This window comes from Vanacampus margaritifer, chromosome 6 (assembly GCF_051991255.1).
Source record: "Vanacampus margaritifer isolate UIUO_Vmar chromosome 6, RoL_Vmar_1.0, whole genome shotgun sequence".
NCBI lineage: Eukaryota > Metazoa > Chordata > Actinopteri > Syngnathiformes > Syngnathidae > Vanacampus > Vanacampus margaritifer.
The window spans coordinates 26,059,076-26,077,995 of record NC_135437.1 but is presented as its reverse complement, the minus strand read 5'-3'; the positions used below and the strand labels follow the sequence as shown (position 1 = coordinate 26,077,995).

At 38.2% G+C, this 18,920-nt stretch overlaps 1 protein-coding gene across 2 annotated transcripts in view; it reads left to right on the top strand.

Moving 5' to 3' along the window:
- necab2 (N-terminal EF-hand calcium binding protein 2) overlaps positions 1-18,920 on the top strand; it is a 127,395-nt gene that overhangs the window by 85,802 nt on the left and 22,673 nt on the right. For both annotated transcript variants that reach the window (XM_077567089.1, XM_077567088.1), the window contains exon 9: positions 9,548-9,604. In XM_077567089.1, coding sequence (XP_077423215.1) covers positions 9,548-9,604 — 57 coding nt within the window. The remainder of the gene's footprint in view (positions 1-9,547; positions 9,605-18,920) is intronic.

The window sequence follows — 18,920 nt, the reverse complement described above, 5'->3', positions numbered from 1 at the left end:
GCAACTCGTCGCCATCACCCTGTGGCGTCTGAGGCTCTCCAGCGGCCCCCCGAACCCCCCACCCCAAGTGCCATCGGACACCGTGACTGGCGAGGCTTCAGGCTGTGGCTGGAATATATCTTCTTCGTGGACCTGAAGACTTGCAATTCATTTGAATGAAGAGTTTGCTTTTCTGCTTTTTCGAACCAGGTTAGAAGAGGTTCTGAGGAACGATTCCATTGTAACCGCACATGCCTGGAAAAAGTGTAATGGAGAAGCGACCACACAGGGTGTTTCAGAGTAGATGGAAAAGGGCCTATAGTTTCTTCAGTGTGTTTTGGGTGGCCCCGGACCTTTTTCCGGTGGGACGTGCTCGGAAGACCTCATCAAGGAGGCGTCCAGGAGACATCATGATCAGATAATGTATTTAATTAGATATATAAATCTAAAAATTCAATTAAGATGAATAAACTCATTGTCAAGTTATTATTTGATTTAAGCGCAGTTTCTCCAACTTGCAAGAGATGCAAGCATCCACTTGAAGATTCCAACTGAGATTCACTCAATGACAAGTTTTCCTTTTCTTCCGTTAATTTTTTTCCAAGGCTTTGACCATTAGGTGAAAACTGGCTGTGTATTCAACTTTTGTGTAAGCTTGCCCAGCACGCTGATCACTCCACAGCTGTCAGCAATACTTAAGAGTGCAACAGGTTGCTGCTAACTAGCGCTATGCTAACTGTAGGGCTGATTTTAACGTGACACCAAACAGTGCCACTCCTTAAATGTTCTGGGCGCAACTGGTGGTCTGCAAATTATCTTACAGATTTATTTACTTTCGGTATTCTTTATTTTTGCTAATTTTAGTTTCTACTTTTATTCATATCAAATTTATTTCCTAATATTACAATGTTAATATACTTTAACTCTTAATATTTATTTGAATCCCTAATATTTTCTAAAAATGTAAATAATGTTTGAGACCACTGGTTTGATTTCACACTCATCTAAAATAATTTATTTTAACAATTAAAAGAATGCTCTCATTTTAAAATAGTATTTTTTCTAATTAAAGTAGAAATAATTTGCCAAGTATGTATTAAAATAAAACATTATTTAAATGTTTATGTATTTTATTTTGTTACTAATGAAAAAAATGATACAAAATAAATAAAAAGAAATGATATGAGATGCAGGAGATAGATAGAAGGAAATATATTTAATTAACCCAAATAGGCTAAATTGATGCAACGAATATTACAGAATTCTTAGATAAATTCTTAATAATGTGAATGTTTGGCAGGCAGGACTCAAGAAAGGGGCTTTTGACCACCACTGAAGTTTTCCTCAATACCGATGAGATCACGGAAAAACGGACAAGCTAAGTTTACCTCAGGTGGCAAGAGAGACCCGTAAAAAGTCAAGGTTAGCATACAAAATCTAGCAGCAAACAGGTGCGGGTCTCATTGGCTGTTTCCATAGTGACTGACTTGTCTTACCCGTCTCATTGGACAGCCTAATTCAAACTTTCCCTCATCTCAGGGTTAACTCACACAACCTGCATTCTGGAATACGTACATACACCCATAAAAAAATGCTTCATCTGGTGTGTGGTGTGTAACTTCCGTAAAGCAATCATGTGAAGCCCATTCGTAAAGTATGGTAACAATAAAAAATAAAAATTTAAAAAAATTATGTTGTTCCTCAGCGTTATACCCCAGTGGCGTTGCTTCTCCCTTGGTTTGTATTTTAACGCCACGTACCGTCAGTCATGAAATTAAATAACACCAAAAAACTCATAAAGTGCATTTGGCCTCTGTGATTCTGAACATCCATAGGGATTCTTTCTCAAAATTGAAACTCTTTCATGATCATAAAGTTGCACAGATTCCTTTAAAGCGGATTTAGAGGATTTGGACTTTATCCTAGGAAATACTGCGTGCAAAAATGTATTATCTAATATTAAATTTACTGATGCATGTGCAGTTCTGGCAAGAGTGCCTCGCCAAAAGACCCATGACTTCTTGCCCTGTGGTCTTATGAGCAGAAATGAAGCCACTATAACCTGAGTCAAACTCAATTTCAATCTGTGAAATGTGTCCGAGGTGCTCATCCAAAGCTGTACAGTTAGACACGCTTCTCCAACACACACAAGACTCTTGATTAACAGCAGTGTTTGATAATTGTATCACTACATGATACGGTAAGCATGCATTTGCAGGCAAGAGTAAAGGCGTGACGTGAACTGAACCTAATGGCTCACATTTTTTAAAGACACTCCCCGCAGAAGAGCCTTTATACCTTTATGGCATATTAGTGTTAAATTCATTATATTATGCATGATGGTGAATATCTGTTGAATATTTAATGACCCTCTGCAGTGACTTAGAGCTGCAGAAAATGGAAGCTTAAGCCGAGCTTATGCATGTTCCAGCAAGACATATAGAAGACTCAGAACAATAAGACTCTCTTTAATTAACATTCAGCATATAGTCCTATAGTTTTAGTGTGCAATAACATTTGTACAAGCAGTGCGCACAACTCTGAATACCAATGTAGGCACCAACTGAAGTGCTAACACAGCATGGGAGACTTCGAGACAATATTCATATACATACAGTATATTCAAATTCTGCACTTAATTCCTTAAAATGATATATAATACATGGACGTACCTCAAAAATTGACAAAGTTAAAGCAATTTTAATGTCGTCATTGTAGTATTGTCAGAGTCGGTCTTGTTAGCGTGCGGCTCCTCAGAAATAATGCCGGCTTTTTTACGAAAGCTCGAACATTAGTGCAAGCAGACAAGTTAGCCCAAACATGCACAATCCATTCACCAATTGTGGCGGGAACGGCGGCCCTGGTTTGAGGACTGGCAGGCTTGACGAGAACCCGAAAGACTCCACTGAAAAATGACGTCATCATCTTTCAGTCGAGTCGTCATCTTTCAGTTGAGTCTTTTGGGTTCTCATCAAGCCTGTCAGTCCTCAACCAGGACTGCATTTCCTGTATATAAGCAATGTGTGGGCGTAAATGCTCCCACAAAGTCAGCTTACTGAAGTAGCCCACAACATTTACAGATTTTGGAACTCAGTGCACACATAAGGCGCATCTCATTATTAGGCCCACTTGACTCCTAAAGCCATTGCGATACACAAAGCCACCCACCACGATAAGGTGATGGCTCAAGGAGTAGATTATGCATAACAATTGTGTTTTGAGTAATTTGCCAAATCAAAACATGGCTGTTGTTCTGACTGATAGCTTTTATATAGAGAATTTTTTTTTTTATTATATGATCTTGATATTCTCAAGCTTCCTTTGACCCAGAACAGGAAAAGCGGTACTATATAGAAATTGGACTGATATTGCAGGTCAAACCTTGAGATAATTTTTCACTTTACAAGTCTTACAAGGTTGATGGATTCTCATTGTAACATCTCTAACAGAATTTGAAGTGATTTCAAATTGGTCATTCCAAGGATGACAGGGAATAGAATAGAAATGCTTCAATGAATATGCGTATACTCCAGAAGAAATTAAATTGACATTTTTTGTTGGATTAGAATTTTTAGAGGGCCTGACATTTTATCTGCACTTGTCATGGTTAAAAAATGCAGCTTTCCCGAGGCATTTGAATATTTCTCTATCTTGGTTTGGCCTGGCATGACCTACTTGGATCTCCATATTAAGATTGCAAAAGAAATATGACAGGGTAGTGAAAAGGTAAATGATGAAATGTGTACAAGGCTGGCAGGGAATGATGTGTGGTGCCTTAGACACAAACATTGCCTTTATTTCACTTAATTGAATTTTGTTAGGAATCAATCTCTTTTTGTTTTCAGCTATTTAAATTCAACACAATATTTATATTCTGAGTCTATTGGTGTCACCTGCAGGAGAAAGTATTCAAGTGTTCAAGCTATGTACTTTATGCATCTTGCGATGCCATATAAATAACTCATCTAATCTTTTTTATGTAGGCAATTGTTATCAAATGTCTGTAAATGTATCTATTTCACTGTCTGGCCACTAACGTTTACTTGCTCAGTTGATTTACCATGTTGGGGAAAATGACTGCAAATGATCGCTGTGCCCCTTACATCCTATGCATCTTATTTTAATAGTCTTAACCTCAGGCACATATGCAGCAAATGTACAGGTAATTAGGCCTCAAGAGCCCCTTTGTTGCAAACAGACATGCAGTACAATAGATTCCTCCCAATGGAGTGAACATTCTGCTTGTATTAAAAAAAAAACAAAAAAAAACAATTCTTACTTTGTTCATACTTCAGCCCCATTAGGTAACATGGAACTGGTGTTTATAATATTAGATAAGCCAAACGAAAAACAAGCGCTCCACTCTTGCTTTACAAAAGTTGACACGCAGGGCCCTGTTTTTGCTTCCAGCGCATATCTGGTGCAAAGCGTAGTACAACTGTATGCATGGGTGAAGATTTATTTTGGTATTTTCATACTGTACGTGTAACAGGGCATTTTCCCAGCCAATCATTGCGGCATCCCTCATTTGCATTAATATGGTAGGAGCGCATGACATTTCAGAAGCAAAATTCTCTCGCTTGCCTCTGAGAGATAAGATTGGTAGTGCGTGTAGACCTGATTGAACCGAGTCTAAAATCGAGTCTACTTTCTGTCTTTCATCTTCCAGATGTGCTGGGCGGGCAGCACAACAGCTCGGTGCACCGAAATGCCCAGAGAGGCGTAGGGCCAAATTTACAAACCCACTAAACCAGACTTGCCCCAACACGAAAATTAAGATGCACTCATTTTTATGCCGAGCCAGTCTACTTAATTTGCCAAATGCGCCAGGGCAGCTCTATCCACAGGAGCGCCTAGTGAAGCTCAACACAGTCTAAAACATGGTAGACTATACTTGGCCCGGCCCCAAAATTGAAATGTGCCAGTTTGTACGTGTGCCTGTCTACAAAGATAGAGCTCACAGTGCTTTGAATTTAACTCCAACTCTGATCTGAGTGTGATGTCACACATACCTTATCACATATTATCAGCTGTGCATGAGTGTGTGAGAAACAGTGACCTACGCACTTGGCCAAACCTTAGAGGCTTCCCCTACTGCGATCACTTAAGTGTGCAGTGCAGCCATAATGTATTCACTGGAGCAATCCCGTTTACCAGTCACTTAATTGGAAGGGGCCTTCATGGTTTCTCGTGCCTGACTATACTAAGTTTATATGACTCCCCAAGTTGTCAGAGTGGAGGATAATCATGGAGACATTAGAGCCGCATTATCCTCATGCATTCCAATGTAAAGCCACTGGATAATTCCTTAGGTAGATTTGCACACATATAGATATCCAAGCGCTACAAAATATCATGATAATACATTTCACACTGTCAGAAATGTCTTAAATTTACAGTATGTAGGTAGTATGCAACACTCACTGCATCATACTGAGAGGTATTTCCCTTTCTAACAGCAATAACAAACAGTATACATAATTAGATATCTTATGGTACACTGGAGCACTGCAGATGTTGGAACACTTTGGCGAACAGTGGTAACTTATGTAACACTTTCCCACCTTTAAGATGCTCAAAGTAATTTTTAAACGCACCCAGATTAAGCAGTTCCGCATTGCGGGTTTGCAAATCAAAATTTTGCGACTCATATCAACACATTGAATTGCAATACTGTGAAGAGGCGTTTATGTAGCAAGCGCCCGTGTCATGCAATCATTGTAACATGGACTTTGTTCTACAGCAAAGACACCTACTATGTTAATTTCCTGACTGGAGTCAAATGGGTACCGCAAGATATACGTCACCATACGCCTCAAACTCGGCGGGCCAGTCATGCTAGATGCATGTAAACCGTCTACTAGCGAGATATCTACTGCGCTAAATCTACTAAGTCTGTCCGAGAATGATATCCCTGGTGCCAAATTCATTGATATAGACGTCGAAGAACATACTAATGTTCAATTGAAGAGATGACTTGAGTGTAGAGGGCTGAAAAAGACAAGGAAAAGAGCCGACCTGAGGCAAAGTTGTTTTTTCTCCCCCTCAAAATATCATCCTACGCAACTGACACTGACATTCTCCAGTTTCAACAAGCTATCCTTTAGCACCATATACCCTGTCTGTCATATCTGGCCGTCTTACGTCTTTATATTTTGTGTGTGTAGTGATCGCAATTCTACTCAGAAATTCTTGGGCACAACCAACAAAACTCGCCATAGCTCAATTTTTTCAATGATTATATCCTTCCCACTTATAAACCTGTTTCCTTAATTCAGAAAAGGCCCAACAGATCATTTTTCATACTTGTCACAGCTGCACGAAAGGCAAAAAAAATGAAATAAATAATCAGGTGGTAAGCAAGACATGTCCGAACAGCAGTGGCAACGCCATTTTAGCAATTTTCCTCGTCATTCATTATTGTCGTCCGGTGTCGGTACCAGATGTGATTGGGCTGCTAGATTGTATCGGCGTCGCCTACAGATGATGTCACTCTACATCATTGGCTGGAAATTGCCCGTTTACAATTGTTCAATAAAGTTATATGGGAAAAAATGTAACAGTAAAACATTGTAAAGAAATTAATAAAGATGTGATTGAAATAACAAAATGTATGGACTAAAATTGTAAAAAAAAACGTGAATAAACCTAAGAATGTAAAAGCAGGAAATAATCAAATAGATTCAGGCGCCTTCGTGCTTGCCGGCGGCGTCACTACTGCAGCGCTAACGAAATGCGCGATTCACTTCGGTTTGGTTTCTTCTTTAACGCTTCACAAATCACAATACATCACAAAAACAGTCTTAATGATAATAGGAACAATTAACATTCTAAACTGACAATATTTGTCACATCTCAGGCAATTAATTTGTGTATTTATCATTTATTTAATCTATTTGATTATTTATTCAATATCTTGCGGTTATATTCTTAGGTTTATTTTCGTTTTTTACAATTTCAGTCCATACATTTTGTTGTTTAAATTACAGCTTTAATATTTTCTTTCAAATGTTTGACGTCAACTGGATCATTTCCGGCCAATCATGTAGTGTAACGTGTTCGTTAGGCTACCCCGATACGATCTGGCAGCCCGATCACCCATCGTTCACATTTATCCCTTTGGGGAAACGAATAAAGAATACATCCTTCATATGTGGACGGTCGTAGTGTCTGAAGTCGTTTCTGCAAGTTCCATAGCAGCTGTCTTTACTCGGCATGTATTTTTTTCGGAGATAAATGAGCACAAAACAAGCACGACCTAGCATAGGTCGTCAACGAGACGGCTTTATTTTGACCTCCTTCCGCTTCAAGCTCCTGAAGTCACGTGGCCTTGGGGTCTAAAAATAGCATTCGTGCGCTACCCCATTTTGGCTTGTTTATTACCATGGTGAAAAGTGCAGTATATGATAACTTGCTACGTTCACTCTATGTTGTTCCCCATAAGTCAAATTTCTTGAACTGGTTAAAAAAACGAGCAAAAATATTGGCAGATAATCGTGATGTGTTTGACAATACGCCAGTTGCAGAGGTGGTGGTGGGGAACTTTAATGAGTGCCGAGAACCAAAAATAAAATGGAAGAAAATTAAAAATACAAGTTTCCCCGCCTTTGGTAAAAAGCGGGATTCTTGTAGAGGGAGACAGAGAGCACAGCAGGATCAGGTCAAGGATCCATTGATTAAGCATCAGGGGAGTGGGCAGGAGACCTTGAAGAGTCAGGAGAGCGCAAAGAAAAGTGGCACACTGTATTTATATACTCCACCAAGTAAATGTCTGAAGTCCCCTCCCATCTTAAATCTTGCTCACTTGAATTGGTATATGAAGTCCTTGCTTTCAGGTCCCTGGAATGAACCGGCAAAAAATGTTGATATTGATATTGTATATTAGATAGTTGCTCCTCAAATGAAGTCATTGATTAGCAAAAGTACTCCTCAGAGAAAAACATCTTATTTCGAACTTTGCATGCAAAAAACACTAAAGGCCAGATCCACTAAAGGTTTGCGTAGCTCATTAGAGGAGAGATTCTGGCATCTAGTCATGCCTCAGTCACGTCTCTGTTTTAAGCCAACTTTCAACTAGAACAAGTATTAACCAACATGGTAGTTTGGGGCAACTTGTCTCAGTCATTTTGGGGTTTGTTGTCACATATGCAAAGAATGGGCTAATGAAAAATGCACCTCTGGCACCTCGGTTTACATATGCCAGAATTGCCCTTCTGATGATGAGTCTGAAGAGTGAGGAGTTGAGTGAATTTTTCAGTTCTTGTTTGCGCCACTGTATACCCACGTCAGGACTAGTTTAAGTTTTATGAGGAACCATCCATGAATCCATTAACCGGAATGTTTTTTTTTTATTATTATTATTCAATTTAATCTCAAATTTCCAGTTTAAGGGAAGCAAGACATGCATTTGAGGCTGAGAGCTATGACCTTCATGCCAGCAGTTCCGAAGGACTTTCATCTATTTCATAACATTTTATGTTAAAGTTTGCTCAAATGACTATGGTAAATTTTCAAGATCAATGATAAACAATTTTACTGGCTGTAAAAAACTAACAAAAATCAAAACAGGACAACAAGGATAATTTTGTCCTTGTTTTATTCGTTGCAAAATCCAGTGTAACAGTTTACCCCATATAATGTGTCACTCCCTCTATTTGATGGCTTATAACTCTGCACTGACACAAAGTATGAAAATGCCATAAATACAAAATATACGTAAGACTTTGGTCTTTCATCTGGTATACATTTTGTTTATATATGATGTATTGATTCCAACACAGCTATAAAAGTATAAAAAAGTGATACAACTAGCCCCGGTCTCCCCTACTATATGTCCACGTCAACCTCTAAAAATATTTAAAATGATCGCACCAATAATTGGTATTTTAAGGACATTGAATGAAACAATGATTAACACTAATTTAGCGCCATTAAGATGTCGGTCCAAGCCCGCTTTGTGATAATTTCATCTTTCTCACAACTGTTACTGCCGTGTTCTTGGCGCAAATCCATTGCTATGTGTGGTAAATCAGGCGCAAATGCGCTCCCAACTGTCAAACTTTGTGGGCGTGTCCGCGCTCGTATATCATCAGAGCAATATTCTTAGTGAGTGGGACGTTAACAGGGAGCAAGCTGCGGGTGCGAGACGTGCAGCGATTTTTGGCGCTGTTAGGAGACGCAGCGCATTTTTGGTGGATTTGGCCCTCTGAGTTCAGAATTTTGCTCCAGGTCAATATCAGTGACCTCAAGACTTGTAATGGGTGAATGAGCAAGAGACACACTCCACAATATTATATGAGGTGGAGTGGTAGCTGCTGAAAACGGAGACCATTTCGTCTTTCACGTTGTCCTTCTTATTGGCATATACCATCCATCTCCCTCTAGATCGCCTTGATCTCCGGATCCATATTTTAATAAAAAAAAAAAAATTAACCCACACACGTCTCTACCTCATCCTCGGTTCTGTTTACCATGTACTACTCTAACTAGTCTTGCATGCAAGCTGTTTCTTAGTTACTGTCCAGTCTTGTTGACTGACATGTTGTTGCGGTTGTGCTTCCCCTTACAGACAGTCTGGTTTGATCTGCACCAGAGGCTAACAGACACAGATGGCACCGCCAGTGCAGTAAGTTGACACAAAACATATCAGAGTACAAAAGCTAATGCACAGCCTTAGGTGTCAGTCAGTAGTGCCTTGTGGAGGCAATGTCCGCTTTCGTGCTTCAGTATCAGTGGCGGGATTGACTCTGTACTGTAATTAGTGGAGAGGGTGACGGGTGGCTGCACTTATTTAACCTGTATGGTCCTGTTTTGTGACTTTTCAATACAGTAGATGCTAAGCTTGTGAATGATTTCCCGGGATAAAGCATTCTGTTTTTTTTTTTTGCAGTTGTCTGCATCTGAATCATTTATTGATGTTTGGTATGCTGCAAGAGAATGAATCAAGTCACACACATCTTTTAATATCAAACACCCACTGAGGAAATAACAGATATATTTACAGTATTCATTTGAAAGCCACAGACAATGTGTGAGCCAGTTTTTTTTTAATATGTAATTATGAATAGCAGGTTTTGAGCATACTGTATTTTTTATTTAGCCTTGGTTTCATTCCTTTTCACACCAGCACATTCAGGCCTGTTATTCAGTTGACTGCTACAAAAAAAAAAGTTGTGACATGCACGTGTATTGTGTAGTTGTGAAAAGTAATTCAGATGGGCATTTCCTTCTAATATAAAACATGTATACTGTAGATGCAAATTAATGTATGCTGACTTGATTGAGCCGATACTTGTTTTTGTTTTGTTTTTTCCCCCTTCTGCTTTGTATTGTGAGCCAGCTTCAGAAACTCCCCACATTTGCATGCATATATAGAGGACCTAAACTCTCTTCCAGGTGCTCACAGGAAAACTGACCAGTTATTCCTGATATTGAGAAATAGAAAGTAATGAAGTATAAGTACTTCTCAGGATGCTGTCGCTGAATGATGACATTTTTACTCCATAATATTTGACCCAGTGCAAGTAAATTTTTCATCGAATCATGCGTGTGAGACCTTTACATTTGCTGAGGTTTTTCCAGATGAATTATTAGTCTTAAATATACACAGGCTTACTTTATTAAAAGGGACACGAAAGCAGTGGGCATCTCGGCGCTACCACGCATCACAATATTCGTACATGTCCAGATTGTCCACGGCGTCAAATACATTGACAGCCTCAACGAAAATGCGCTGCACATACACACACAAATTAAGAGGCACCACCCCGTGGCGCGGTGCCACACTGCGGATTGTTACATTGCGGACAAACTTCTGCTCCACACTTCAGCCCATTTATCAGCAATATTGTCAAAATGATTTGAAATCTGGACATATATTATGCAAGTTTAATTATAGTGCGCGCCCCGAAAATTTCTGGTTGGGAGCCGATGTGCTGCTTGTAAAAATAATAAAAAGCAAAACAACAAAAAACAGTCTGGAGCCCTGCTTCTTTGCTGTAATTGAGTATTTTTTTGCAGTACTTTGTATTTCACTGAGAATTTTTGTTAACTATTATTTTAAATATGTTTTGATACATATTAACACCAGTATATGTAGTCTTTTCACGATTCATTTTCAAAACATTTGGTTTTAATGCATGCCAATAATTAAAGTAACAGCATGGCTGCTAGATTATGAAGAAAATATTTATCATGATTAATTTGGTAATAATTATAATCACAATTACGACAAACATTTGTACAAAACAAGAACATGTTTGAAAAGGTAAAAATATTTCGACAAAAAATTGTCTTTGAAGCATTCTAATTATACAAGTACCTTTTGGACCAAACGAGATTTATTAAATTTGCCATTTTAAAATAAAAACAGTGCAAATATATACATTTAAACAACTCAAAATTAGTATTAATAATCTTTTATTTTTTGTTCATGATTATGCAGATTTTTTAAATGTGGAGTGTAATAATTGTAATTCAATTTTGATTAATTGCACAGCCCTAAGTAACAGATTGGACTTTAACTGCCAAATATGTTCTCTGACTCCGCAAATCACATAAAGTGTTACACCCGGTCCCCAACATCACAGCTTGTAATTGGCTCCATGTCAATGCTATGACATGACATGCAACTGGCTTAAAAAAAAACAAAAAAAACAGAAAGCACCACAGGGGCTACCAACACACACATATGAAGCGCCCTTTTTAACATGCGTGCCTAAAAAGTCAAAGTCATCGGCTCATTTCATGTTTGTGGGCGGCTAGAAGAATGAAAGAATAAATTACGACAAGGGAACTGGGAGTAAGCTTTTACTGGTAAAATCAATCTTAAGGTTTTTTTTCCCCTTCAAATAACATATGATAGGATATCAGTGACGTCACTCACGAGGCACACATTTGATACTGTTGTTGCTGTGTAGTAACCTTACTTTACAAATCCAGTACATTTCTTTACATTCTCTTTTCTTATGTGTAATTGTGTTTTTTATAAAATACAGTGCTACTTTCTTTATTAACGTTATACAAAAAAATTGTGATGGCTGGAATTGATTCATAGATTTTTTTATTCATTTGAATGAGTGTATATTAATGTGGTATACCAGTAAATGAAGTTACGAGTTTGGCCACGGAATAATTTAAAGTCAGTCATAGCACCACCGCACTAGCTTCTATTGGACGGGGAAAAGCTATTATGCCTTGTTTCTCTCTCTTCAGGAGACCACTGTAGTAGTTACCTGTAGCACTTAAGCCTGCAGCCGGCCCACTCAAGAGAGCCCACAGTAGGAGCTCTCAATAAATTGGACGGTTATTGTGGGCAGAGACCGTTGTCGCTATTCCAAAAAGAACACGTTGTTTTTTTCTGAGTGGTACAAGTTTCAATTAATACGACTCTAATTTGTCTTAAAAATGCATCCCAAAAAGCACTCTGAACAAGAACATTCTCTATTAACAAATACAGAGTACAAGTATAGGCCATCTAAAAAATATATATCTGCAAGCTTATTTTTGTTCTACTAGTTATAAAATGACTGGGCATGAATAGGTTTCAGTTGCATACAAATGAGCTCCCCAAGCTGCTGCAAGTTTGTAGTTTTAAACCACAATCCCTCCAGCCATAAGGCAAACTGACCTACTGCCGCCCCAGACTGCACAACCAGACCCAATATATAATATACGGGTTCCCCCAGTTTGGTTTGACCTTTAGCAGAAATGTGAATCTGCCATTGAGTCACTATATTGCACCTAGCATTATTACAGATTGGAACAAAAACTAATAAAGAAAATGCTAGGTTACATTTATTTGGTGTGAAAGAACAAACCAATGTCATAAATGTCAGTAGCGTGATAAACATATACTGCATGGCATCTGGAATGGATTCACAGTGCATCACTTTTTATTGTATGCTTTGGAAATGTATTAAAAATAAAACCTAATAATTCCTATATATTCCCATTTTGTCAGCTCTTGCTGTTAAAATCAGGGTTGAGTTCTGGTGCATCCTATTTCCACAGATCACCATTGCGATGTTTCTGCCGCTTAATTGGAGCCCACCTGTGATCAATTCAGTTTGTTGGACATGATTTGGAAAAGGCACACACCTGGCTTTGTCAAGTTCCACAGTTGGCAGTGCATGGCAGAGCATAAATTAAAATATTGTTTGGAGGCCTCAGAGACAGGATCGTCATGAAGCACAGATATGAGGAAGGGTTCAGATTTTTTATTATTTTTTTTGGTTGAAAGTCCTAATGAGCACAGTGGCCTCCATCATCTATAAATAGAGGAAGCTAAACTGAGCAATTGGCGAGAAGGGCCTTTGACAGGGAAGTAACCAAGAACCAAATGGTCCCTCTGTCTAAGCTTCAGTGGTCTTCTGTGGAAAGAAGTGAATCATGCAAAACTAATATAATCTCTGCCTTTATATTTATATAAGGGACAGTACGTATTAATAAATATTTCTGTAAATATGCTTTAGTTAGCCAGACGGCTGTTTTTTATCTGCAGTCCCGAGACAGATAGTAAATATCACCCTAAAAGTGTAAGAATAAAATAAATAACAATAACAATACTTTTACTAAAAAGTTATGGACCAACAATGAGACAAACACACAAAAACCTGTATATGGTAAAGTGGCACAACAAACACCTTAAAGACTGTCAGACCATGAGAGATAGAATTGTCTGATCTGAGAAGACGACATTTTTTTTTAACTCTCTGGTGTGAATTTCAAACGTTGTTTGGACGAAACCATCGCTCATCAACCGCCCGTTCCCATTCCTTACATTGAAGCACAGTTGGTGATGGCAACGTCATGCTATGGGGTTGTTTTTTCAGCAGCGAGAACTCGACGACTACTCAACAGTGAGGGAAAGAGAATTGATTCTGATGTTCAGCTACAGCTTTCACAAATTCTGCTTTTTAGAAAGTACTGTAGGATGGAAAAGAAATCCTATTAACTGGGGATATTGTGCATGAAGTAGCGGCCTCAAGACTGCGCGCGTCTAAGCAGCACTGTGATTGCTGGGTTGAAGTTGCTGAGGCGGTTCGTGCCACTGTGCGGGAAAGAATAATAACGCCATAACATGTAGAAGATAAACTTTTGAAACCAATAAGAAGATGGATTACTGTAGATGCATTTTGCTTGTCATGGGCCAACATGAGACTATTAATGATGGAAGCACAGTAGACGGCTCAGTCTTTTGCCTCAAATAGATGAGAAAAGGCAGGAAGAAGATAAGCTGGCAAAATATTGTTACCGGAAAATGCAGCCTTGCTAAGGCAGGCAGCAAAGAGAATATTCCGTAATAAGAAGGAAGTAATAGAAAAGAAGCAATGAAAAAGTGATGAGGGGGCAGGTACAGAAATGGTTCTCTTTCTTAAATAAGGATTGCTTTTCTAGTCCCTGGGGACTTTTTGACATCATAAATTTGACCTTTTTCCATGTGTTTTTTTTTTTGCAGCCCTATATTTGTCACAATGAAACACATAATTAACCGCACTCAAGCCTTGTGTGCACAAAGCCCTCACCTTCTCCAACGCTAATTTCCCATCTTGCAGAAGCGCAGCCTCTAATTGCCCTTTGTTTTTGTTTAATCTTTCAAGAAAAAAACTGATGCGGTGACATTTAACAGTTGCCTTTTTGGTATCGAAGCCTTCTGTGCCAGATTCAAATATAAATCGAACTACACTATTGCCCCAAATAATGGCGCCATGTCTCAATTAATAACTGGGTACATTGTCCACTTTAACAAATAAACACCTCCCCTTAATGGATGTCTTTTTTTTTTTTTTCAGGAAAAAATAACGTACACTAGTTTGCAGTATTTAACTTTAAACATTACAAATGGCACAAAAAAGGTGACTTAAATACGAACTGCTAATGTGCGGGAAGTTCCTCTGGGTCAAGTGTCAAGTGTTTGTACGAATACAGGTACCTCCTCTCAAATAAATGCCCGAGTTAGATGCCTGTTATTATCTATTTTCAGTTAGCTTTACTGCACCTAAGAGAGCTTCATAAATGAAAAGAAGGAATTTGAAAACGAGATTAAGACAAGTTCCACGAACAAATGCTAAACCTATAAAAAAATGAATATCATTGACTGCAGGGCCCTTCATTCTTGTCACCCTTTGTTCATTTTCCTCTCAGTGACAGTATGACTATGCATGTGAATCATGGATCTCAATATGTGGCCTGTCATAGACCAGTAACTAGTTCAGGGCATAGTCGGCCATGAGGCGGACTTCAGTAGAATGTTTAGACAGGTCTTTTATTTTATTTTATTTTTTTTATTTTTTCCTGTTAACTTTTCCACTCTATTTTAACGTTGACACTGTCCTAGCTTTTGTGTAACATGTTTGGAACATTCCTAATGGGTGAGAACATGTGCAATAATAATAATAATAATAAGAATAATTCAATAATTCAATATTTTGAGCATTACATATCTTGTGTTTGTAATGTATTCAATTGAAGAGGTTGATCATAGCATTATGTTTTCCTATTTACATTTTGCATAACCTCAGGAATTAATTCAAATTGGGGGGTTTTGTGAAGACACAGATCATGTCAATGATTTCTCACAATAATTATCACCAAATATTGACCAAGGTTCAGGATGTAGATGAATACGTATCAAAATATGCAACATTTTATTTCTATAAATCTTAGCAAATGTTGCATTTTCAAATAATTCTAACTTCTAAAGCATTCTCATCACTGGAGAGTGATGTTTAACAACAGGCCCGAAGGCAACTCATGTGGTCCTTGGGGGCTCTCTACTGTATATCTATATTTGGCAATCAACTCCCTTATGCATAAGCAATGTAACCCTTGCGGCAATTGTAAGGATGTATATATAGCCTTATGTATCAAATGCAAAAAGGACAGTCCATTTCTTGGGAAGGACACACGCACCCTCTCTCACACAAACACACAAGTCTTCCAATTGCCATTAGCTGTCTCTCTGAGTCAGCATGCATTATTTTACTACGACATTCGCTCAATGAACGTGAATCAGAAAGTCAATATTACTAAGGCACCGCAGACGAAAGAGAGAGAGAGACAGAGAGAAATTGGGTTAGGCAAGAGGGATGAGGCAAACAGAGGCAATGAGCTAGAGAAAGTCACAAAATGAATGCCTGTTTTTTTTCCCCCACAGAAACATATAATGTTGTGCGTTATTTGGAATAGTCTATTCATATCAACGTTATAGATCAAATGTGGCCCCAGAACATCCCGAAAGGTAATTTCTCCCAAAACACTGAACAAAAGTGCAACTAGTCTCCATTTTAGCTCCCAGAAATGACTTTGTAATGTAGCAATAGCCTATACAAATACAAATGTGACTAACTCAAAATAAAGGCCAACCCTTTTATTTTTGAATATCCACTAATTCACAATGTAGGAAATCTGTACAATGTGTTTTGAAATGAAACCCTGTCTGATCATTTAAGCTCACAGAAAAAAAAGCCGGAGTCCTTTATCATGGCTATTGCTAACACACTGCTAATGGTAACACATAATGATAAGTGTCCAGGGTGCTCTATTCATATTATTGACCTCTAAAGTACGGTAAGGCAGATTTCCTTAGCAATGCATCATCAACAGGATCTTGAAGCCCTTATTTTTAATCACAAATTAATCTGTGTGTTGTTGCTTTAAACATTTGTATTGCTGCCTTGGCTTGGGCAGCATTTCCTCAATTCTTTTTTTTTTTTTTTCCTCAGGAGAGCTCAGTATTGTTCATTCGATTTGACATCATCATTGCTCTCCTTTTTAAAACAAACAAACAAACAAATCAATTAAAAAAAATTTAATAAATGTTTTTTTTTTTTTAAATATATATACATATATATATATTTTTTTTTTTTGTATGTAGGTGAGTATGTGTATGTGCGTGTGTGTGTGTGTGTGTGCGTGCGTGCGAGCCTGTGTGTATTCATCAGTTCACCTAAAGCCCATTAAAAAAAATCCCATACTAATAATATAATATAATAATAAATTGCCAAATGCAGAAACATCAATGTAAGTTATCACGATGTAGTGGCTCTCGCTAACAGACAGAATTAAGTAACCGGAATTAGGTTAAAAAATTCTATATACGTAGACCATGTTTCTATAAATTTTGATATTTGGTTTTTATTTGAGGCAGATATTTTTTCCATTAAAATGTGATTTATGAGGAGGTTAGACCATTGGTCGATATTCAGAGTTTGTTTATTTTTCCAGTTAACAAGAATTGTTTTTTTAGCGATAGTAAGGGCTACAAGTGTAGATTGAAATTGTTTATGTGGTAAGTCAGTTGTTGTTAGGTCACCTAGCAAACACAAGTTTGGAGATAAAGGTATCCTACAGTCCAAAATAGCGGAAAGTTTTTCTAAGACTTTAGTCCAGAAATACATAACCGGAGCATTTCCTCAATTCTACTGGACACCGATTTGGCACCCTGTTGTATGTGAACTGTTGCTTCCAATTGGAACGTTATTGCCTATTGCAGCAGTCAGCAGGTCAGGTCACCATCAACCGTATCACAGCCTTCCGTCTAATAATGTTGTCCAAAGAACTAAATGGAAATGTTCCTGAACTGATAACGGCCTTCGTGCATTTTATTGAAACCACTGGAAGGATTGCCACAGACCAAAGCAAGTGATTGTCAGCAATAAGAAATGAGAGCAATTACTGAAAATCGAAATAAACATGTAAGAGAAGATTGAGGATGAGTAGAAAGAAATAGAGGTACTCTACAGGAAGGAGTGGGAAGCGTTTCCAAGGAGAATAAGAAAATTGTTGAGCTTGAAGGTGTCAAGAAGTGGGCCAACGAAGTGAAGTGGGGAAAGAAGAGGACAAGACGAAATTGTGGGGGGGCGGATGCGGGAGGGGTGGAGAGCTAAATGAAATGTGAGATGAAGACCTCTGTGAGTATGCCTCAGTTGCCATGGTAACGCTAGACTTACCCCTCCGACTACACATCCTTATGCAGCATTCTTCCACCTCTATTCTGTGCAACCACGGATATTGAACATTAACGCGCACACTAAATACTGTATGAGAGCCTTCATAGTTTGCTCACGCTTTGCTTTTTACCATGCTGCAGTGCTTGTAGAACATTGCTTGATATAACTGCATGCTGAAAACAAACATTAGAGAACAAATAGCAATATAGTAGCAAAGATGCCAAAAGAACGTTGAACAGAATTTTACACTAGAATAGAATAGAAAGCCTTTTATTGGCATCTATGGGCAAATACAATGCAAATGGGGCAACTCAAGGTTTGTGTTTCAAGAATAAAAAAATAAAAAAACTAGAATAGGAAAATAAATATAAAAATATAAGAAAAGAAAGAAAAACTTTTCTTACAGCAAAAAATGTACAGTTAAAAAATAAAATAAATAAACATTACATAAAAAGGATATAAGAGACGCATAAAAGAAGCATTCACAACATATATGTACAGTGCAATTAGTGGCAACCACTTCCACACACAGATAATAAAAAAAAAATCAAAAGACCTCAGAGGAGACTAACATACCAATGCTTCCAAAACTTGGACAAATTCCGTGTAGTGCTCAACTCGATGCGAGTCAAACCCATGATTATGTGATTCTCTGATTCGTTCAGCCGCCATATAAATTTATACATAAAATTTCTCAACATGGCTTGCAGTGTGTTAACGCCTGCAGCCATAAACATCTCACCAGCGCTACACCAACGTGGTCTCCTCAACCTGATTTTAAAAGCATCATTATAAGCTACCAGAAGTTTTTGCAGGCTTGTTTTAGTGTAATTTGACCATAAATGTGCAGTATAGAGTGGGGTGCCGTGTTGTGAACAAAGCCACCTTCACGCTGTCTGTACATGCACCAAACTTGCGGTGCACTGCCGGTAAATGTCTTGGTCATCCTTTAGCTGTTCTGAAAGAAGATGGCCAAGGTACTTAACTTTG